General features: G+C 35.1%; 1 protein-coding gene and 2 pseudogenes across 3 annotated transcripts in view; all 3 read left to right on the top strand.

Moving 5' to 3' along the window:
* The first annotated feature begins 202 nt into the window (after nucleotides 1–202).
* The window catches only part of LOC118182489 (dual oxidase 2-like), a 156,319-nt gene continuing 131,538 nt past the window's right edge, over nucleotides 203–24,983 (top strand). For all 3 annotated transcript variants that reach the window (XM_035351838.2, XM_035351836.2, XM_035351835.2), the window contains exons 1-2: nucleotides 203–354; nucleotides 13,309–13,452. In XM_035351838.2, the coding sequence (XP_035207729.2) occupies nucleotides 252–354; nucleotides 13,309–13,452 (247 nt within the window). In that variant the 5' untranslated portion in view covers nucleotides 203–251. The remainder of the gene's footprint in view (nucleotides 355–13,308; nucleotides 13,453–24,983) is intronic.
* LOC118182491 (vacuolar protein-sorting-associated protein 25 pseudogene) lies at nucleotides 22,466–23,361 on the top strand (annotated as a pseudogene).
* On the top strand, nucleotides 23,800–24,694 carry LOC146996728 (vacuolar protein-sorting-associated protein 25 pseudogene; annotated as a pseudogene).

Genomic DNA, 24,983 nt, shown 5'->3' with positions numbered 1-24,983 from the left:
AAAAATTTCCCTTCAACGTAATTTAAATAAACTTATCTTTTATCTCTGACAAATGAATTCTAGCTTTTAGGGAAGAAAAAAAAACCCTTCACAATCCACGGAAGTTCCCATCTTCCTCAATTTTTTTTCCTAGAAATCTTCACCTTCCGTTGAGCATGGCGATGTCACTTCCTTCCGGTTTGCTACTGTGCCTTATTTTACTGACAATCCATTGCTCATGCATTGTGTCAAAATATGTTACGTTAGATGCTATGAAGTGTCTTGGAGGATTTTGGAGTGTGTTTCTGCTATTTGCATTTAGCGACTGTCAAAATATCTTGGATAGTGCAGCGGAAGAGAATGACGAAAATGAAAGTAAGTGAAGTATAAAAAAAACAATTCCATCCTCAGAAATGCAAATATTTAATAAAGCTGTGCAATAATTTGCTACTTTTTAAACTTTTTCGCCTCAGAGAACCCATAAATATATATTTTTTAGTGAAACCCCTACTGCCATCCTTAGAAAAGTAAATATTAAAAAAGCATTGAATACGTACTGCTGTTCCCTGCGTTTTCTTTGTTAGCCCAAATCACTATAAACGGTGAATCATTTTTTAAATTGTTGCCACCAAATATTAGAGCCCTATATTATATTTAAAAAAATTAAATAATGAAGAATCCGCGTAAATGTACGTATGTTTCTCGCATTGTGATAAAACAATGGTACCTACAACCATCAAATTTTGAATAAAGTAAGTCTCCATTCGAATATGGGTATCTGGAAGACCAAATTTGGAATTTGTTTTATTATCTATTTTATATTTTGTAAAGCATTTATAAGTTTTTGATTAAGAAATACAACGATTTCACAGAGAGCAATGGCAACACTGTACGGGAAAAAATATATATACGTCTCCAGCGCGCGAGACTGGGTATCGGAAATTCTAAAGATATGCTCTTATAAATATTTTGCGATATTGCTTTTGAATTGAATTTTATGGTTTAAGTGCGAAGAACACGATATTTAATAAATAAAGGTTACACACAAAACGTTAAAAAAAAAAAAAGGCTCTTTTGGCCGTTATATAAAATCTGAAAGCTTTCAGTATTTTATATTTATTTGGAAATTTTTTTAAAGAACATGATTACTTCATTATAATTTTTTATTAAGCAATTTGAATACAAGTTTTTTAAATCTATTTATCAGTTTTCGAATCACTGCCACATTATGCAAGTTAAGTGACTGGAACATGCTTGCATTTTTCTATCTCAACACATCGAAATCTGATCCTGTTAACGTTATCTATAAGTTCATTTAATACTAGGTATTCAGTCTACTTTGTTTATTACTAAATAGGGTTGACAATAATGTTTTGCTAAAAAGAATTAGTTAAAATGTATTAGCTTCCATGAACACATTTAATAGCTTACTTGCGTAAATCTAATTTAAAACGTCTTTAGATCTACCAGACTGATAAGCGAATTATCGCTGGAGGTACATCAAAGTCCTACGTGGTTTTAAGTTAATCTTTTTATTAAATCTTGAAATTAACAGAAAGCACAGCTTGTGCGTACGAACTCCACCAATTTTCTTAAACTAAATTTAGAATTAAAAATCGATTCGTAAGCTGAGACTATACAAAGTTGCCTTTCAAAAACTGTGGAAGTGTTGTTTCAAAACTTTTATTGGCGTGATTTAGCTTCGGCTAGCAAAATGGCTAATGCCAGAATACTAACAAATCAGAGCTCGGAGGGGAAGTATAAACTGCGAGCGTCTCTACCAAAATTTTACATATAAAACATTTAAAACCCTTGCTATAAATAGTCGCATAACATTTGCACTCTGGTGAGGGCTAACAAAAGGAAAAGTGACAGTACAGATCTAGATGGGTTAGCATAAAATGTATCTTATAAACAGATTAGCGCATGATTCCTTTTTATTTCGCTTTAATTTGCTTTATTTTATAACTAATCGAGAGGAATAGTGCTCCAAAAAAACTAATCAAATTCTTATTGTTTTATTTAATAGTAACAAAAGAAATTTTTAAAATATAGGTTATGTCATTATTTTAGATGTTTAGCGATCAAACGGCCTACAAAACTTCTCTCGAATTTTAAAATTTTGTTTTTGATTTTTGGAATGTTATTGCTTATAGAGCTTGTATTGTTATATTAAATCGGAAAATTTTCTGCAAACGTTTTTAAAAAAATATCTCAGTTTCCAATAATAAAAGCATGGATGCAGCTGAAGCAGTATGACTCCAAAACTATGCGTATATCAAAAAAAAAAAAAAAAAAAAAAAAAAAAAGATATAAGGTGATCCCAAAGTCGTCTGCATGAAACATTCAAAAGCTGTGGAAATTTCAAAATGGATATCAATGGCAAATTGTTTCAATAGATCAAACACCCTGATATAATAGCATGAAAAGTCAGTTGCAACTGATGGTGTTGTCTTTAAAACCGCTTATTTCGTGCAAGATGGAGATGAGCTTTTCCAAGCAGAACGAACGAATTTTAACGAACTTTGCAATGGATCTTTACGGAAAATCCTGTTTTTCAGAAACCTAAAGCATTCACCGTAAGAAATGTAGTGGCTGTTTGTGAGTTCAAACAAAATAGAGGAAACCAGGAATAAAATGTTGTAATCACCAACAAAGAGTGTGAGAAAGATGTCATAGCAATTAAATTTCTGCGTTTTTTTAGCAACTGCCTAGAGATGACAGCACTTTTAGCTATGTAAATATCCTGCCACATAAGGAGATAGGGCTGATCTTTAGAATATGGTAACTGGTAGTTTGGCGACATTTTGGAGGCGATAAAGGTTACTACCTAGGACTTTGGTAATAATGTGAGCAGTACTCAGTTCCGATTACGCATTATTTTGTGTGAGGGAAATGAGAGATCATGGGATATGTCATGTGATATTAATGGACGAATTACGGTTCTTTAATCGGAAAAGGGGGGAAATCGGGAAAAAATGTGCAAATTTTGTATTTGGCTTTATTCTGTGTTGTGTGAAACAGTGTTCGTTAATTTTTGGATCCCATGGCCCTAACTAAAGTGAATTCGAAATGGGTATTTAGTGGGATTGAAAGGGGTAGTAATAAGTGTTTAAGGTTGTGCGAGATAGAAGTAAAGATGTTTTATTAAGTTATTTATTTTACCTGGTGCCTTGGTGTGAACTATAAGTATGATTTTAAAGATCCTGAAACAGAAATAAGAAAAGTTTATCGGACACGTAATCAAGATTCTGAAGAAGAATAGGTAAGTTAGTATTTTTAATTATTTGAGGATATTTTTTTATGCATTGTTCTAAATGTAAGGTGGAAGTAAAGTAATTTGCGTAAACGTGCATGGAAATAATTTAAATATTTGGCACTAAGTATTTGTAACCATTTGTAATGTTTGCGGTATGAATTAGTTAGTGACGTTTGTAATATAATAGATAATGTAGAGGTAAAAGTTTTTGGATATTTTATTTATTTTATACGGGGAAATGTTCATATTTGGAAAGGGTATATACTTTTTCGCGATCAGGTAATTTCATATACGTTCTTTTTACCGGGTTTAAAGATTCAGAAAATTGTTATGCATTTTCGTGAAATTTTTCTAATTTATGAGAAAAAGCAGTGTACATGGATATAGTGAAGAGTGTGCGCAATGCCATTTTTGTGCAATTCTGGGATGTTTTTTTAAGTAAAAATAAGTCGACGTGTACATGGTTTAGTGATATTTTAATTAAATGATAGTTATTTTGTGAATTTTATGTTTGTAGGAATTTGGTATACGTTTAAGTTGAAGTAAATGTGCATGGAAATAATTTAAATATTTGACACTAAGTATTTGTAATGCTTGCGGTATGAATTCGTTGGTGACGTGTATAATATAATAGATGATTTAGAGGTAAAAGTTTTTGGATATTTTATTTATTTTATATGTGGAAATGTTCATATTTGGAAAGGGTGTAAACTATTTCGCGATCAGGTAATTTCATATATGTTCTTTTTACCGGGTTTAAAGATTGAGAAAACTGTCATGTATTTTCGTGAAATTTTTCTAATTTATGAGAAAAAAGCAGTGTACATGGATATAGTGAAGAGTGTGCGCAATGCCATTTTTGTGCAATTCTGGGATGTTTTTTCAAGTAAAAATAAGTCGGCGTGTACGTGGTTTATGTGTATGTGTTATTTTGAAAAACGCGTAAGGAGTATGGTATTGTGCACTTTTTCCCAATTTTGCAGTGAATATTTGTCATGATTAAGCAGTTTTGTTTAAAATTTCTAGCATAAGTGTAATTCGGCTAGTAGATTGTTGGAAGAAGTGTTCAGTAGATAAAAAGAAAAGAAACATGTCTTTACTTCGTGAAGACAAAATGGCGGCGGGGAAAAAAAAATAGAGGGTTGCTGTAGGAGAGTTGGTCGCCAAATTTTCGCCAAAAAAACGCCAAGTTACCATAATGTAAAGATCAACCGGAGATAGTTCCCGAAATTTGCATAATGAAGTGTATCTCAAAATTAGGGAGAGTTCATTGGAGAAACGTGTAAAAAATTTTATTGATTTATGATTGGTGTGGGAATGAAGGAAGTTAATGATAATTTCAAAAACTAATATATTAAACAAAAATTGAGTTTAAAGTTTTTATAAACTAATTCAAAATTTAAAAAGAAACTTTTTATACTTAAAATTTCTTAAAGTCATACCTTCGTTTCCGTCACTGTCATCTCGTTTATTCCTTTCAACATTGCGTTATATTTCTGTTTGTGTTTTTGATGCTGCTGACAGCCATAATTTTCCCTTTTATTTACTTTTTCACCCTCCTTCCAATGCATAACACTAAAGACATATACGCAATTTAATAACAGCAAACCCTTAAACTCATACCTAAATAATAAATTATTTTCAATTATTAATTCATGACGATTTACAAAAGTTTGTTTTGATATGACTTGACACGGAATGTCATCAAATCATCCTGAACATTCTGAAAAATAAATGAGCGGACGATAAACAATCAGGATACCAAATTAATATAAATTATATTGTTACGAATTTACTGCTTAGGTAGGTAATTTTAGTGGAATTATAAATAAAATTGGTATATTTTTCTGTGTAATGTAGGACGAGACAAATGTTTAAGAGAAAGCTGCTCCAGAAAAGTAGGAATACGGGAGCAAGGAGCAAGTATACATTTAGCATTGAGTATACATTTAGTAAATGGGTATCTCCGTAATTTGGCGAGATATCGACGAGCTGACAAATGTTTTGGCGACTTACTTTGTCGCCACATTTGGTGACCATTTGGTGTTCTTTTGGTCTGGTCCCTGTATCATCGCAATAAGTTTTGTAACTGAACAAATATAAATGACCACTATATTAGTTGTAACCGTAATTCCTCCGTCGTATTGCTTTCCGGTAATTTCAAGAAGCTGAAAGTACCAGAAATATTTCGTATCCGGTTGAAAACCATTTAAGGTCGAAGAGAAAGAAAGCATCTGCTGTTAGTTGTTTTAGTTAGCTACTGTTGTTATTGCTGCGAGTTCAGTGTGAGATTGGATTAGCTTTCTCTTTAGATGCGCTTTGCATTTGTGTTGTCTTTGACGCTCTTAGTAGTTTGAAGTGTAACGACTGATTGCATTGTGTGGTACTGTGAACACTTATTTCTGTGGAATTTCTGTGGAATTTCTGTAAATATTTCTATGGAAAATTCCAGAGTTCTGAAATATTTATTTTGATAAAAAATATATTTTATTAACCTATTATCGCACTTGTGCATTCAATCTATTACGAAACCGTACGCACTCAGCAATATCCTTTTATTTGATTGATTATCAAATCTTTACTCACTCTTACATAAAATGTTAGGAAAACTGATAATTGTGAAATACTCGCATACGTTAATCGGAATATTCGAGTTTCGTATCATGAAAGCGCATTTTCTTTAAACTGAATGGATTACATTTTCGTCTTGCCATTTTAGTTATAACAGAAAAGAAACAAAATTTCATTTTTAAGGAATTAGGAAGAAGTGACCATAAAAAAAATTGCAAGAATCAAAACTACAAAAGAATCCAACACTTGGCAAACTAAACTTCAAATTATAGCAAGTTTCTGAAATATATTTAAGAAGTATGAAATAGTTAACTAAGTTTTTGCCAGGTATGTTGTTTTAAACCTATAAGGTATTTCTCCCGCATTCTTAGCATGCCTTTATTGTGTAGTGGTCAGCACTCTCGGCGCTTATTCGAGAGGTCTATGGTTCGAGTCCCGGTGAAGATATTGCTCATTTTTAATTTCATGTTTCCTGCTTCGATAAATCCAATAGTCTCTACAGTGACTCCCAAACTAAACAAGGTGGTGAATGATGACTCTTCACCACCAGGATTTGGCGATTGGGTCCCCTAAAATCCCCAGTCGCCTTTTAAAAGGGAAGTATATAAGGTATTTCCCCCGACTTCTTAGTATGCTTTCGGGGTACAGTGGTCAGCACGTTCGGCGGGTATTCGAGAGGTCCGTGGTTCAAGTCCCGGCGAAAGCGTTGCTCATTTTCCTCTCTCCTGCTTCGAAATAACCTAATAGTCTCTATAAACAAATTGATACCAGATATATTGCTTTAAACACATATATTTACCAAATACGTTGTTTTAAACATATGTATTTCCGCTCCTAGATATTTGAACTTTTACTCTGCGCAGTTACATAAAAGTTCTTGTAAATGTGAATCTAAGTAACATACAACGAGCAGATTGAGGCAAGGCGGTGCTTGCCTTCCGTGCGGCGATGTATGGTACTATCAGCAGATGCACAGTATTACCTATCGCTGGGCCTTCTATCTGTTACTTTCGGCTCTCTATGCATTTGGAGTGCCCTCTTGCAGCCAAAACCTCTATCTATAAAGCATTCAAACTCCTGTTCTTACATATTCTTTAATACATTTGCATCCTGGCCAGGCCTGAAGTTATAGGATAGATCCAAATCTTAAAAATGGGTTAATTAGCAAAAAATAACTTATAATTTCACTTTTTGTGCACTTCTATAAAAAGAATGTGTTTTAAAAAATGAACGAAAAATTAAGAGTGCTGGAACTGTAGTTCCTGGATACTATTAATATTAAAAATTCTATTGCATTTCAGTTTTGTTTCTAATATTGTTATTATTATGGAAAAGATATTACTCTTAAAATACTAGCAGTACGTTGATATATTGTGGCAAAAATTCAATATTTTTTTACGAAAATTATAGAATATTTCGGACATATACATATATATCGACCATAATACTAGCTTATCCTGAAGCACGAATAAAAAACATGGATTTATTAACGCTGATATGAGCCAGTCTCCTTTATATCCTTATATACTTATATCCTCGCCTATTTTCACTATAATTTCGTATTCCTTATTTTAAACAGAAAGATCTTAACTATTTTATAATAATTATGCAGCTAACCAAACTCAATAAGATAGGGTTGTTGCTGGAATATCTAGTGTCTGTCATTGGCCAAAACAGTAAAAGCCCTGAAAATAAATGGTAAGTGCGTGTCTGGTTGTAACTTTCGTGAACATTTATAGTAGAATGTTTTTCGTTCACGTAAGTTCAGCCGTAACCTCTGAAACCAATTCTGACTTTTACGAAAAAGTCATAGCTTGGTTCATCGTGATATCATACGCTCATTTAATGGGTTTCTCATAGTTTTCCTAATGTGCAAGCCTAAGCGCGACCAAGTTCCGTCATAAGTTCCTTCACAATAATTTTTCCTTCCTTTGATAAGTATCTTTCGTAAGTCTTGTCTTAAAAATTAGCCTAACTTAGCCTCGAATATCCCAGACGACTTCAGGAGAATTAAAGAGAAGTTCTTCAGAGCTGCAAGAGAAATGAACATAGCAGGATTTAACTGGACGATAAGCCATCTGGATATTCAAAAAATGAAAAAAATATTTTTTTCGTTTTGGGGAGGGATTAACTATTTATTTATTGTAATGTAAGTGATGGAATGTGCTTTGATGAATTATATTTTACTTCAAAAAGAATTATGAAGTTAAAATATATACTTTTATTCCTGTTGAGAAAGATTGCCTTTGTGTCCAACCCTTTACTCATTAAGAATTCGTTGGGAATGGCTAAACTCATCGATCATTCAGCCGTCTCATCACCGACGACCTCGGCTAGGCCAATCCACTGACCGCAACTGTTTTTACAGCCGCGAAGGGAAGCCAACACAACTAGCCGAGTATTATACACTGGATTTGAGCAACATTCTGATATTCTATTTTAGCAGTCAATCTCAGCCAACAGCTGATGACGGAGCCGCTCAGACGGTATAGGAGTTATTCATCGAGATATTAAATCCCACCGAAAAAAAGTTAAGATCACTGATCTTAACTTTTTTCGGAAACGTCTAACAGCATAATATCGCCTATTTTCACTATAATAGCCAAACCCTATCACCTGTAGGGCCAGAGTTCCAGATGGGGTATTGAATTCAAAATATTTTAAAAAAAGAAGAAAAAAAGGGGGAAGAATGCATTGGCAAGCAAAGCCCATTTAAAATATATATGTATATATACAGTTAAGCTACATAGTCAGTTAACGTTGTTCTTTTACTATCATAATCGCATATGGACATATAAATCTTAATTTTTATGTTGCCAATGTAGATAGTGTTACTACAGCTTGCAAAGTCAGTACTAAGTATATTTCTAGGTTCGCGTATGCGCTTGTGTTACCTATATATCAAATAATTAGAATACAGTTGTAGTAACATAATCTCTTCCATATTGTATTTACAAAAATAGTGCGCTGGTTGCAAAAAAAACTGGATAACATACAGTATATGAACAATAAAGCAATTAAAAGCCTCAATTCTATACAGTTTATGCATGTTAACACAATACTGAATGTTCTGGCTACCATACAAACTGGACTATTTATGCAAACAAACTACCGCAAAAATACTTGATAAAACATTGGTTATATTATTCATTGTTCCAGTACATTACTAAAACGGAGAAGTCATAATTTACTATGGCTGGCTACTAGGAGGCGGGGAATACTGGGTAGTACAATAGGTAATTTTATACTTCCTAATTTTTTCCCTTTCACAGAGGTACTTCTACACAGATTGGCCCGAGGTCGAATGCCTGAGAAGACATAGATGCTTGTCAGCGTATAATGCCTGTGCGGCAAAGAGACACTCAAAATTCACGGCAAGCTGAAGGTCCTCTAGGAAGATTGGTGGTATATGAAGAGAGGTAGAAGAGCCCATGAGTGTTCTTCCTCTAAATTGAGGTAGGGGGCGGAAGCTTAACAGTTAATACCTCATTCACCTGTGGTACTAGAGAGATACTGGTATAGTTTCTACCTGTACCTGTTGTTGACGGGGGATAGGCATATTGTCTATTTACCATAAGTTAGTCGACTTTCTACGTCCACCACTATCCAGTGAGAAAACGTCTGGCAGGAAGCATAGCATTTGTTCACTTAAGCACTGTTACGCTACAACATAGATGCTGTTGTATCTGTTGTGGCCCAAGCACGCAGCCCAATTTGATTTCAGCTAAAGTAATAAAAGACAAAAAAGAATTTTAAAAAAAGTGTAAAAGAGGGCTAAAGTAAAGGAATTTCGAGAGAGGTATCCCCGGATTCAAAAAATTCCTGGGACGCCATTTTGACCATTCTCATCTTCGTACGACTTTAATCAGCCGAGACATTAATTAAAAACCCTGAAAACGCTAATTTTCGCACTCATTTTTCCAAGTGGCAACAGTCTTGCGCGCTGGAGATAAAAATGCTTTATTTCGAAAAGTGTTACCACTGCTTGCTTTCAAATCGTAGAGTTTGTTAATCAAAAATTTGTAAGTTTTACAAAATTTAAAATAAAAATAGCATTGCCAAGCATTAAACATATTAATATTATATAAGGTCATATTCTGACATTGCAGAAAGCAAGCAATTACATGTGACGTCATTGTATGTCGAAAATGTTTTGTTAATGTCCGCATTTTAAATAAATAGCTGCTGTTAGCAGCTTTTTAGGTACTTTTCTATTTCGCCGGCGCAAATCTCGCCCAGTAGACTTTATTGTTGACAACAGAGTATACACATAAAAAAGTGTTATTGATGCTGCATAACTCTTCAGATGGATTTTAGTGACGACTATACACATAAAAAATGTTCTACACAGATGTTAGTTCTAAGAATTTTTTACTTTGGAAGCATAAACATTTTAATATCATTCAAATTATTTTTCCAAATGGGTCCTTTGTTTTCCTCTCCGCATAAATTCCGCGAGGTAACTTTGCAGATGATGATGAGCCTTTCCTCTGTGTTTCTTATTTCGCCATTTGGCGCTACGCTACAGTCTTTCTACTTTTTGTATGTGCGTTCCAGTTTCGGGATCGATTATGGTTCCCTTTGAAAGAGCTCTTCCAGTTTTTCAGTGCAATATGATTTACACAAATTGGAATATATTATAGTTCCATTTTCGATAGTTTCCTTAACTGTTTCTAATATAATGCTCATGAATCGATTTGGCACCTGCACAAGAAAACATTCGTTTGTTTCACGGGAATATCCATCAAAGATCCACTGTTGTGGTAGAATCCTTCCTTCAATCTTTTTGCGCTTCGTGAATATGCTTTCATCCACTTCGACGATCATACCAGGTCCTCCTATTTTCCGTTGTTGGCGTTTAAGCAAAGAATCCACACAAACCTCGCGCGTGTAGTTATTCCAGTCCACAACTGTTCCGTGACTGATTTAAAACTGCTTTTCACACCATTTAACTGAAGTTAATAAATAAACACAGTTAACCATAAATAAACCTCACACACTTCAAGAAACTCAATTTCGATGACTCAAACTATGTGCTTTTCCATATACTACTTTTACCGCGACAAGCACCATTGAATTTCGTCTCCAAAATACAATTTCATGATTTCACAAGTAGCAATTTTAGGCAAAACGCTTTTCGCTTGAAAGAATCGTTCTTCCTCTATTCTGGAAAAATCCCAAATTTTCATTGGTTTTTCATCCATTTTGGACGTAGTAGGGAAAAGACGTGAATTCTCTATGCTTTAATGATAGAACATCATGATTCGCCGGTTCATATCACGTGACCCCAAGTGATCTCATCTCACGTAAACTTCACTACAAAAATCGAACTCTATCAGTAATTATCTACATTATTTTCAATTTAAATCTTATTATGGAATACAAGATTAAATGCAAGAATTATTTCATTCGTACTCATTGCTTACTCAGAAATTATATAAAATAGCAGTGCTTCACTTCGCTAGTGTATTCTCATTAGAATTGATGAACGTAGCCCTTCGCTTTGCCTTTCCTATATTTTCGCCTCCGGGTGAGCGGTGTGATTGCACCCTAATTAAATTAATTACCACGAATGGACTTAGGGCATAAATTGTCCTAAATTGAACTAGCTGGTAAAAATTCTGTGTAATTGCATGCCAGTATTGAAGAAACGATCAATCTGATTAAAAAAAATGGCCGCGACTTGTTTTGAAAATGTGGCGTAAAAGATTACCAGCGGGTATATTTTGTTTGGCGTCGGTTGTATTATTTTTGGCGACTTTAGTTCCTGCGCCGGCGAAACGGAAAAGTACCCTTTTTTATTTTTTAAGTTAAAATAACCGAAGCAATACTTTATTGCCAAGTTAATTTTTTATTGATATTAAGAAAATGTTGTTATATTAGATTAAATTTATATCATGACGTCATACAAATACCTATTCACCTGAAGTGTAAAAAGATTTTGCTTCCTGCTTTGACAACTAAAAAAAATTATTCACGAGCTGGTTGTTGCTTGAAAAGAATGAACTGAGTTCATTCATAATGAAATAAATTCTTTTATACATTTTCTTTTCAGGTGTACATAGAACTTACAAATTTTGCTTTGGCCCTAGCTAGCAACTTTATGTAAAGCACATTAAATTAATAGTTCATTTTATTTTCAGTGAATTTTAATAATTTTATTTACAAATACAGTCAAAAGTCGTTAATTCGGACACCCGTAATCCGGACCTCAAAGCTACAAACTTTCCGAGTATGCGTCGCGTTGACGCATGCGCATAGGCGTTTACGCATGCGCGTAAGACCTTTACGGCTACGAATATGCGTGTGCGCATGCGCATATTACGTTTACGCATGAGCGTTTAATGTATAACGGACGGTATAAGCTAAGCTAAAATTATCTAATTCAGTTAATGTTGCAGATTGCGTTGTTCCTTAATCTTCGAATTGGATTCGGCTTATTATTTTTTGCAGACTGTTAGAGCAATTTTATAAAAGTAAGCTTGAACTTTGGATTATGTCAAATAGAATTTCCGATATATATTTTCTAATATGTAAAGGATCTACAAAGCGAAAGTATGTTTCGAAGTCCATTAAACAAAAAGTGGAATTGCTGCAAAAAATGGATAAAGGCATATCCTTTGTTTCTCTAACCATTCCGAAATCTGTTTATCAATTTCACGCTGCTCTGCGGGGGGGGGGGTAAACGCCGCGGCGCTCAATGAATTAGAAGTTGATATGTCAGCACTATCCTTATCTTCAGGGAAGATGTTTTTATTTTATTTGTCTTATAATTCCTTACTAAATGTAGTATTTCATCTCGATGTACTCCGTCTTTGATATGATTTAAATCAAGTTACTCGTCATTATAATTCACTTCCGATAGCGAAGAAAGTGACACAGAGGTTATTGAAAACGAAAAAATTTCGATTGACAAATTAGTCGGCATTCTCGACACAGCAATTATAGGACTTGAACAGCGGAACTTTGTAACTGAACAAGAAATTATGTCTGTTTATAGAATTAAAGAGAAAGTATTATCACATAAAACGAAGCAACTTAAACAACTTACATTGAAAGAAATGTTTAATAAAGTAAACAAATAAATATTAAGCTTTTTTTTTTTGGTAAATTTTGATACCCTTTAGATCATAATTGTTCTTTATTTCATAAATTACGGTTTCATATTTTTAATTTTATAATTTCTGCATGCCATCTTACCAGATTTAAACTGATGATCTATAATCCAGAAAAATCGATAATCCGGAATTGCCGAAGTCCCGACGAGTTCGGATTAACGATTTTTGACTGTAATTAATTAAAAAAGAGCAAAGAAATTAAGAGTTTTGCTGAAAAGATAACACTTTAACAGTGCACTCCTTTTCCTGTTTGTTGAGAGAGCTGTGAAATTTATGTTACGAAAAGCTAAAAATAGAAATTATGTGAGATGTTTAAGTCCCTTTTTGTCATTTTCTCTAGTTGTAAATACAGATGTTACTAATGATACTTTTCTCTTTCAGTTTTTGAATATAAACTATCCTTACACAATTCAAAATCTTTTGCTGAGCAATGGCTATTGAATGACTTGCACAACGCTGTATCGGAATATCAAACTTACAACGGATGGTACAATAATCCTTGGCATCCATCTCAAGGTTCAGCAGGTATATTACCTTTTCTTTATGTTTTAATCTACTATTTTCACATCTTACTTTCATACAGAATATCTTCATGAAAGCTTTCTAAAATGATGAAATTGTGTATGTATTCTAAAAAAATATATCTACAGGGGTTGGACAAAAATATGGAAACACCATTAAAAAAACATTTTTCTTTGCTTAATATGGTGTAGGAAACCCGCTGGCATCCAAAACAGCTTGCAGTATTCTCGGAATGGATAAATACAGTTCCTGTATGTTTGCCAAGGGAATATTATACCATTCTTCCTGCAAAACGGTGGCAAGTTCAGATAACGATGTTGGCGGTGGATAACGAGAACGCACTTTCCGTTCCAATGTAGACCCCAAAGGTTCGATAATATTCAGGTCTGGTGACTGTGGTGGCCAGGGAAGATGGGACAACTCATCCTCGTGCTCAGAAAACCAGTCCTGGACAATGTGAGCTGTGTGAACAGGGGCTTTGTCGTCTTGGAAGACACCATCACCATCGGGGAACAAAGTTTGTACCATGGGATGAACTTTATCGGCCAAAATGTTCACATAACTCTTGGCAGTCATGTGCTCTGACACAGTTATCATGGGGCTAGCAGAGAACCCCGATATGGCTGCCCAAACCATAACAGAACTCCCGCCATGTTTCACTCTTGGCAACAAGCAGTCTGTATTATAGGCTTGAGATGGCGTTCTCCAAACGTAAACTCGGCCAGAAGTGGGAAACAATGTGAAAGAAGACTCGTCAGACCATATTACTCGCTTCCACTGCTCTATAGTCCAGGCTTTATGACTTAAACACCACCTTTTCCTGTTACGGGCATTAGTATCACTGGCAATTGAGTGGCTTCTCAATTGCAGCACGGCCAGCAATTCCCTGTTTATGAAGCTCCCTTCTAATTGTTTTGGTACTCACAGGGTTCGATAACACAACATTCATTTCAGCAGTAACTTTTGCAGCTGTGGTCTTCTTATTTTTCGTCATAATTGCCCTTAATGATCGTCTGTCACGATCACTCAGGACACACTATCGTCCGCGCTGTGATTTAGCAGATGATGTTTTTCCGTTTTTTAAATATTCGGAATAAATCTTCGATACAGTACCTCTTGAAACACTAAACGCCTCGGCTACCTTGCTTACGGAAGCACCTACCATGCGTGCTCCAACAATTTGCCCACGTTCGAAGTCTGTTAACTCTGACATAATGCAATGACAACCTCACATAACAGTACTCCGACAACAACTGAACTGTTTCGCACATTTACGAAGTTGTATAGATGGCGTCAGTAGTCAAAAACGCCAGCGCCGCCTACATATTTCATTAAAATCAATCTTTCTTTTCAAACATGCATTTCACAAGGTGTTTCCAGATTTTTGTCCATCCACTGTATATGTTAATGTCTTAAAATACGTATATTAGTAGACATGTATTGTCAGTTACAAAATACAGGGTGTGGCAGTGAAACGACAGTATTTTAAAAATGAATAACACAAATAGTATACGCGATATCAGTTTAATTTTTTTCCAAGTTATAGAGAGATACTTAAAGTTTTTTTTTTTTATTATTTATTTTATTTTTAATTACGGTTTAAAAATAATATCACTAACGTGGCCTCCGTTCTGGTCAGTGCGTTGAGATAGTCGAGTTTTGAAGTTTCTTTCCACTTTTACCAGCATATCAACGGGTATGTTGTCGATAGCAGCATGAATATTGTTGTTCAGTTAAGCCAGAGTCTTTGGATGTTAGAGATTTCAGATAGCCCCACAAAAAGAAATCAGATGGAGGCTAAAACAGGCGAGCGCGCTGGCCACTGACAATCGCCTCGTAAGGAGATAAGGCGTCCACGGAAATGTTCTTCAAAAAATCATGGTCCAATGATGCTTATTCTGGACAATGCACACCAAACAGTTATATGTTCTGTATGGAAGAGCTGCTCATGAAATTCTCGGGGATTCGTGCCACCTCCAGTATCGCATGTTTTGCTTAAAGCATGCTGCAACCGGAAAGATGAAAATGAGCCTCATCGCTAAAGAACACAAGGGCATCATGAGGCGTATTGTCAAGAACGGCTTTGCATGCATTTTTTCGTGAAAGAAAATCACGTGGATTAAGTTTTTGCACTACTGCCAATTTATGTGGATGAAAATGCAGTACGTTGAAAAGTACGACTCCACGGACAACGCGTGCTCCTCTCTCGTCCACTACATGATCAGTACTAAATCTACATGACATAAAACTTTAGATACCACTCTTTTCAATGAGCGCCACCCCACCCTTCTCGCAATGAATGTCGTTAGATGGCGCGTTTCAAATAAGGAAGTTTTCCTGTCGCACCCTGTATTTCTAAAACAAGACTCAGAATTTTATGAAAGCTGTTTCGAAGTTGTTTCTAAACGTCAGGTCTGGTACTATATATGGATTAAGTATAGCAAAAATTCTCATTAATAAAGTATCCTATTGTGCTTTAATAAAGTGTATATGAAAAATTCCCCAATGGTACCAGTTAAATTCGAAGAAATATTTGAAATCAAATTAATTGACTTCGATTTTTTCTCACTGCCTGTTTCCGACAGAAATTTAGCATGGAACAAACTTTCTATGAATTTTGTATTTAGTTAGATATTTTTAGTAGAATTGTAGTTAAAATGGTTTTATTTTCCCGTGCAATGCAGCGCGAGACATATTTTAAGAAAAAGCTACGCCAGAAAATTAAAAATACAGGAGCACGCTCATTTAACATTTAATAAATAGATATCTCGTATTTTATATTTAAATTGAATAACCGTAATTATACAACTATAACCGTAATTCTACTCTTTTGCTTCCAGAAATCTCGAGAAGCAGAAATTACTAGTATCTCACTCGACCGATTTAAAGCTATAAAAAGCAGAAAAAGAACATCTCATCTCAGTTGTTTAGTTAACTACTGTTACTATTGTTGATCTGATTAGCTTTCTCTGCGCTGTGGATTGCGCTCTATTTAATGTTTTAGTAGTTTAAAATATAGCTTCTCATTATAATGCGTGATATTGTGCGAATATCTCTGAGGAAAATTCCAGCATTATGTTATACTTGTATTTTTTGTATTTCTTTTGATTAGAATAAATTTTTATTAACCTTTTATCGGGCTTGTGCATTCAATCTATTACGAACCCGTACGCACGCAACAGTATCCTGTTGTGCTGTAATACATTATGCATAAAAAATTCCGCAATGGTACAAATTAAATTCGAAGAAATATTTGAAATTGAATTAATTGACTCAGATTATTTCTCAGTGCCTATTTCCGAGAGAAATTCAGCATGGAACAAAATTTCTACTGATTTTCTGCAGTGAAATTTCCGCAACATGAGCAATAATCAGTTTATGAAAACTTAAGAAGTAATATATATTTCACATACTGCTTTATCCTTTTCTTGATTATAATTTTTAAGGATAGTTTTGCGCTGGTACACCGCAAAAAGGCACCTGATCTGGAAAGGCGCCATTTAGTGACCGATAGATCAGAATTAAACGAAAACTTCGTACCTCCGCAGTACGTCTTTATGGTAACTTTTCGATAGTTCTCTTTCAATATCTAGAAATAGCCGATTTATGAATTTTATAAAGCAATTTGCGTCACTGAATCTCCCGAACTCACATAGCTTGCCTGTATTCAGAAAATAAAACTTTATTACATAGATTCTGCAACTCAGGTAATGAAGCAGTAAAAATTTATAGTAAACTAAGCTCTTTTTTGCTTTGATTACCACTTTATAAAGAATCACTAGAACAATTTTACATGCATGAGTTCCCTGGCTGAGCGTTCGTGTAACATGGAAATGGCATATAGAGTATATGCAGTAGAAGCATAAAAGTATATGCAGTAAAAGTGGACGAGTATGTAGATGTTTGATCATTGCGTTTAGGGGTTCTTGCGTATATCTTGAAATATATGAGAAGGATATCAGTGCTGCCAACGACCTAAGTTCGAAAGAAATTCTAAACATAAAAGATTTCAATCTTCGACAAACGTGAAATTTTCGGAATGTCTCAAAGATTTAATTTTCAGGTTTTTATATGAAGATACTGCAGCAAAGTAGAAAAAACCTCTCGCAGTCACTAAAGTTATAAGAGAGTTTAGAATCGAACAAAATGTTATCTTCAGATTTCAGAGAAAGTTCCAAACGCCTGAGGTACTGAGGTATGTTGAAGACGCGTTGCAGATGGTCGCCTTCCCTCTACGAGTACACCAAAATGACAGATAGATAAATGTAACAACTAAACTTTACATAACCATATAGCTTTAAATCACCTGTATTGCATTGTATCATTGATGATATCACTCAAAACTCCTCAGGCTTTGAATTACGTGTAGGGTTTTATGCGGTCGATTTAGTTATAGCAGTCGGATTCTACAAATGTTTATTAATCTCAAAAATACTTACCCTGAAATTCCAAAAAGAAATAGGATAGATCGCACATGAGACTATAAAATGTTTTTAAAAATATATTCTGTTTATTCATTTATATTTTTAATCTTTTTTTATCATTAGATAACTTTTAGTTACAAAAGAATTAATACATGTGAAACAGCACAATGAAAATTGAACTACAATATAAGTAAACTGAAAGAATGGAATATTATATTACAAAGATACGAAACTATGAACTGTATGGTTTTGAAACCTCTGACATTAGCGCTAAATATATGATTTTATTTTACAGAAATAAAAGACCTTCAAAGTTTCATAAAAATATTTCTGCTCGCAAAAATTTTCAGATATCTCGTATGTATGAAAACGAACCCGTTTCCAGATACTGCCAGACATATTACATATTTATCAGAACTGTTGAGATTGTGATACGAGAGCTGGATGTTGTAGCTTTAGGTCCTACCCAAGGTCAAAGCCAATGACAGGAGCAACATTTGTCTCTTGGCAAAAATAAAATCCGTGGACTTGAACTGATGTCTCTGTGAGACAAATAATGTAAGTCCCAACACACATGTCCACACATTCATTTAACATATTACAAAATATACAAATGTATCCATATTTTTTGCGAAAAAATTTTTACATCTAAAATTAAACAATTATTTGTGATGAACGGTATCTGAAAAGAGTTGTACCAATATAGTCTAGGAGATGCGTACTTCAAGAATTAGAAAAGTAGAATTTTTAAAATGTGTTTTTCAATTTTCAAATTTTCAAGGGCTAAAAAATAATAAGTATTAAAGGCCTACCTCTACATCGCTACTAATATCATGTGACATCCTACCCACATATGAATTACAACCTTACAGTGGCGGCTCGTAATAAGCACTGTGGAACTGCAGCACCCCCTATTTCCACTTATTATTATTTTTAATATTCAATATAGTGTGCCCTTTAGTCTTTAATTCTTTCTTTATACTTTTGCAATACATAATCCAAGCTTAATTTCAGTAGCCATCCCCCACTTTATGAGAAAGGTACGAAAGTCTATGTTTGGAACTGCGCGCTTCACAGTTCCAGCGGGGTGGTGTTTCTGTGCATGCGCCCACAGAAAACAGCACGCGAGACGAGTAGAGAGAAGAGCACTGTCGCTCTTGCAGTGCCGAAATTCTGGCATGTTGTTGGAAACGTGATTTCTTTTTACTCCGCGAGTGAGGTATTCCTCCACAAGGTGGAACTTCAGCATACCGGCCATAAACAGAGTTCATGAAAATTCGCAACCTTTTAAAGAATTGCCCTACTGAAATTCAATCAATATCAAATGCAGATTAAACTATTGCAAAAACAACAGGAATTTTAAAATATCTAAATAATGATAATTTCAAGTTTTGGTTAGAGCATTTTTATCAGATGCCTCATGTTGAAATAATATACAACTAAATGCAATCCAGAAAATTTAAAGTTAAAGAATATATAACAAATTTCAAAACTGTTATTTTAGAATTAAGAAACTCAAAGTACTGTGAGAACTTTTTAAAAACACTGATGGCAGAAGCTAAAGAAATATGTGACTTTATACTATGTATTGATATAATGCACTGATATTCTTCCATTAAACACTTAGGAGCTGCTAAATTGTTAAACAAGAAATGCTTCGCTAGTTTTAGGAATGAACATTCTACAGAAGAAAGAAGAAATAGTACTGACCACTGAAGCATAACCAATGATTGACAAAGAAAAGATTGAAACTGAACTAAACGTATACTTGCAAATTAATTGAGCTACTGAAATTTATCTTTGAAAATAATCTAGATGATGTACTTAGTGAAATTACGAAACTGATAAAAATTCTGAGAGTTCCCATAACTACATCATAGGCAAAAGGCTGCTTTTCAGCATTGAAAAAAATGAAAATTTTTCTAAGAAGCACTAGGAATTCGAAAAGACTAAATGCGCTTGCATTGCTTTCAATAAAGAAAAATTTCCTCAATTGTCATCCAGAGATCAAGGAGAAAATTATTGATCTTTTCTCGCGCAAATTAAAACAAGAAGAATGGATTTCATTTTTAAATCAATAGAGCAAGATTGAATTGTAACAATTTTGGTTAAAGTAATTAAGAAATGTTTAATTTTTTTCTTGTAAGATTTCATGAAGTTTCAAAATAAATTTTCTTTTTATACATGTTTGTTTCCTTTTAGACAATTTTAAAACAAAGGTTAACATTTTTTGGAATAGCACCCCCAGTAATTTTAGCCACGAGTCGCCACTGCAACCTTAATTGACTCATTCACGCTAAACTGACTCTGCGGTTTACCAAGTTCTAAGTTCCTCTTTAAGCCGCGATTAGCACGCAGTAATTACGTGCTGTGTTCCGGCTGTCTTGATTTAGTTGCTACTAAGAGCGCTGCAGATGGGGAAATGCTTGAGCTGGGCGGTGCAGGAAGCTCAGATGTAGAAAGGGCTGTGACTAAAGTCACGTGAGCTCTGAGATGACATCTGATTGGTGTTGAAATATACGTCAAAAAGTAACATATATAGAATACAAGAAAAATATAAAATAAAGTGCAGAATAAATAGTTGAAAAACAATATGCTAGGTTAAATATAGATTATATACATATGTACATAGTATCAGGAAGGCTTGATTGCATGAAAAATACATCTGAATAGCGGTGTGCACAGGTCACGTGGGACGCCACCATCCCAAGTGCTGGCTCTGATGAATGCTGCTTCGTTTTGGACTTAGAGTTTCAATAGTCGCTAAATGAAATAGATAGCAACTACGTAGGAAAGTTCTGATTGCTATTCAGGATGAAAGCAGCAAAAGGACGGATATGTCTGTCTTCGTCTAAGATTTCGTAATGAAATAGGTTAAATAAATTCAGATGTTCGCAGTCTTTAGATTTCCTGAAGAACTTGTCATTTGTTTTGCGTAAGAAAGTATGTAGTGGCTCGATTTTTAAGTCCCTGTGGAGTACTTCGTTCCGCATAAAGTAATGGGCGCTGGTTATCAGTCTTAGAAAACGATTTTGCACAACCTGAAGCTTGTTTAAGTCAGTTTTAGTCACAGTACTCCAGGCTGGTGAGGCATACGTCATGATAGGACGAATAGTAGAGAGATAGATTATCTCTTTTTGGTGAGATCAAGTTTTGAAAAGCGTCCTAACATAGGATACAAGCACTTCATTACATAGATGGCTTTATTTCTCACAGTATTAATGTGGTTAGTCCATGTCATTTTACTATTCAGGGTAACTCCTAAGTACTTAGCATGTTTCACAACAGGTATGGGTTCATTAAACAATAGGAGTTGCCTCTTGAGGTTCTTTTTCTTTTTCTTTTTTCTGATGATGAGTAGTTGAGACTTGGATGCATTAATTTGTACTTTCCACTTTTTGCACCAGTCTTCTATGAAAGGGATGTGGTCTTGGAGTTTTTTAACTGCATGATTCACATTTGCAGATTTCACCGAAAAACCAGTGTCGTCTGCATAACAAGCTAAAATTGAGTTATTGTTGTAGAGTACAGAAGGGAAGTCTGCAGCATAGAAGAGATAGAAAATTGGACCCAAAACACTCCCTTGAGGAATTCCACTGTGAATTGTACGTTCTGAAGAGAAGGCACCGTGAACAGAAACTACAAATTTTCTGCTGGTGATAAAAGAGAAAATAATTAGCAGGAGCTCACGTTCAAATTTGAAATCAATAAGTTTCGCTATAAGACCCTCATGCCAGACGCGGTCGAAAGCTTTCGCCACATCCAGCATGAGGATAGCAACATTTTGATTAAGGTGACGAGCTGAGCATATAAACTCAGTCAATCTTACTAGTTGTTTGGAAGTTGAAAGGTGAGCTCTGAACCCAAATTGTTCAGGGGGCAGTAAGGTGAGATAAGACTTCATTTTTTCCAGTAGAATTCTTTCAAAGACTTTGCTTAGGCTCGGGAGCAGACTTATTGGACGAAATACGTCTGGTTGAAGTTGATTTTTCCCCGGTTTGGGTATCATGATGATCTTTGCAACTTTCCAGGGTTTGGGGTAGTAAGAGTTTGAAATGCAAGCATTGAAAACACTAGTAAATTTGGTGATAAAGTTACTCGGCAGATGTTTTAAGTTAATGTTAGTCTGCGGTTTACCACCCACGGCTACATCTTATAACGACACTGAACTTGCCACCACCCCTTTTTTTCACCGCCGCTAGTGCGGACCTCACTCTCTTTTTTCCGCCTCCGACACTTCCTTCCACCCTACTCTTTCTCCTCCCACCCGATCCTTATCAGAAGTGGAGTAAAAAGATGTTTCTACATCATGACACTCGAGAATAAAATACGATCTGTGTGTGTGTGCTACTAATATCAGCATTAGTTCTGTTTGAGTCACTTTCCTCCGAGAGGGCGAGTTTCCTTCTGAGTTTCTATTTTTCATACTACTAGTTCTTCGCTTGTGGGCAGAAAGACATGATATGTGCAGAAATCTACATATACTTTTGTCTGTCTGTCTGATAAATTATCTGATGAATGTCAGAATTGTATGCCTTTAGATTTTATTATGAACTTCTTTTATAGGTTTTAGTCGGAATATTTCGTGTTAAAATGGGAAACACTGATTTTGATTGGCCTTGGCAGTATAATTTTCCTCCTTTTTTTACTCTTCAGCCGAATACTGATACTTGCGCCAAGCAGTTTGAGGCGTGGAAAACTCTGATTCTAGATTATCACAAGACTAACAAGAAATATGTTTTAGATGTCACAGAAGCTCAGAATTCTTCTTTATTTTATAATAAGTCAATTCGTCGGAAGTTAGCTCTAAATGTGATATACTTGATCCTTGATGAATTACAAAAGCAAGGAAATGTCGAATGGTTTGATAAACAACGTCAACAGTGTTACGTTTTTGGCGTACCCCAGAAGAATGGGGTAAAATGATATATGCATGGGCTGAAAATAATGGTTTGCTTAATTCTGTATGTACTTTATATGAAATAACTAATGGTGATGATGCTACCAATGAAGAGTTTTACGGCCTAGACCGAGGTGTATTGAAAAAAGCATTAGCTACTTTAGAAAAAGATGGTCATGCTGAATTAATTCTTGACGAAGAAAAGGATAGCAACATTTTGATTAAGGTGACGAGCTGAGCATATAAACTCAGTCAATCTTACTAGTTGTTTGGAAGTTGAAAGGTGAGCTCTGAACCCAAATTGTTCAGGGGGCAGTAAGGTGAGATAAGACTTCATTTTTTCCAGTAGAATTCTTTCAAAGACTTTGCTTAGGCTCGGGAGCAGACTTATTGGACGAAATACGTCTGGTTGAAGTTGATTTTTCCCCGGTTTGGGTATCATGATGATCTTTGCAACTTTCCAGGGTTTGGGGTAGTAAGAGTTTGAAATGCAAGCATTGAAAACACTAGTAAATTTGGTGATAAAGTTACTCGGCAGATGTTTTAAGTTAATGTTAGTCTGCGGTTTACCACCCACGGCTACATCTTATAACGACACTGAACTTGCCACCACCCCTTTTTTTCACCGCCGCTAGTGCGGACCTCACTCTCTTTTTTCCGCCTCCGACACTTCCTTCCACCCTACTCTTTCTCCTCCCACCCGATCCTTATCAGAAGTGGAGTAAAAAGATGTTTCTACATCATGACACTCGAGAATAAAATACGATCTGTGTGTGTGTGCTACTAATATCAGCATTAGTTCTGTTTGAGTCACTTTCCTCCGAGAGGGCGAGTTTCCTTCTGAGTTTCTATTTTTCATACTACTAGTTCTTCGCTTGTGGGCAGAAAGACATGATATGTGCAGAAATCTACATATACTTTTGTCTGTCTGTCTGATAAATTATCTGATGAATGTCAGAATTGTATGCCTTTAGATTTTATTATGAACTTCTTTTATAGGTTTTAGTCGGAATATTTCGTGTTAAAATGGGAAACACTGATTTTGATTGGCCTTGGCAGTATAATTTTCCTCCTTTTTTTACTCTTCAGCCGAATACTGATACTTGCGCCAAGCAGTTTGAGGCGTGGAAAACTCTGATTCTAGATTATCACAAGACTAACAAGAAATATGTTTTAGATGTCACAGAAGCTCAGAATTCTTCTTTATTTTATAATAAGTCAATTCGTCGGAAGTTAGCTCTAAATGTGATATACTTGATCCTTGATGAATTACAAAAGCAAGGAAATGTCGAATGGTTTGATAAACAACGTCAACAGTGTTACGTTTTTGGCGTACCCCAGAAGAATGGGGTAAAATGATATATGCATGGGCTGAAAATAATGGTTTGCTTAATTCTGTATGTACTTTATATGAAATAACTAATGGTGATGATGCTACCAATGAAGAGTTTTACGGCCTAGACCGAGGTGTATTGAAAAAAGCATTAGCTACTTTAGAAAAAGATGGTCATGCTGAATTAATTCTTGACGAAGAAAAGGATAGCAACATTTTGATTAAGGTGACGAGCTGAGCATATAAACTCAGTCAATCTTACTAGTTGTTTGGAAGTTGAAAGGTGAGCTCTGAACCCAAATTGTTCAGGGGGCAGTAAGGTGAGATAAGACTTCATTTTTTCCAGTAGAATTCTTTCAAAGACTTTGCTTAGGCTCGGGAGCAGACTTATTGGACGAAATACGTCTGGTTGAAGTTGATTTTTCCCCGGTTTGGGTATCATGATGATCTTTGCAACTTTCCAGGGTTTGGGGTAGTAAGAGTTTGAAATGCAAGCATTGAAAACACTAGTAAATTTGGTGATAAAGTTACTCGGCAGATGTTTTAAGTTAATGTTAGTCTGCGGTTTACCACCCACGGCTACATCTTATAACGACACTGAACTTGCCACCACCCCTTTTTTTCACCGCCGCTAGTGCGGACCTCACTCTCTTTTTTCCGCCTCCGACACTTCCTTCCACCCTACTCTTTCTCCTCCCACCCGATCCTTATCAGAAGTGGAGTAAAAAGATGTTTCTACATCATGACACTCGAGAATAAAATACGATCTGTGTGTGTGTGCTACTAATATCAGCATTAGTTCTGTTTGAGTCACTTTCCTCCGAGAGGGCGAGTTTCCTTCTGAGTTTCTATTTTTCATACTACTAGTTCTTCGCTT

Source organism: Stegodyphus dumicola, chromosome 6 (assembly GCF_044657685.1).
Source record: "Stegodyphus dumicola isolate Sdum_Otavi_A_Nest chromosome 6, ASM4465768v1".
Classification (NCBI taxonomy): Eukaryota; Metazoa; Arthropoda; class Arachnida; order Araneae; family Eresidae; genus Stegodyphus; species Stegodyphus dumicola.
Note: the sequence above shows the minus strand (reverse complement) of the source record. Positions and strands in the feature narration are given on the sequence as shown.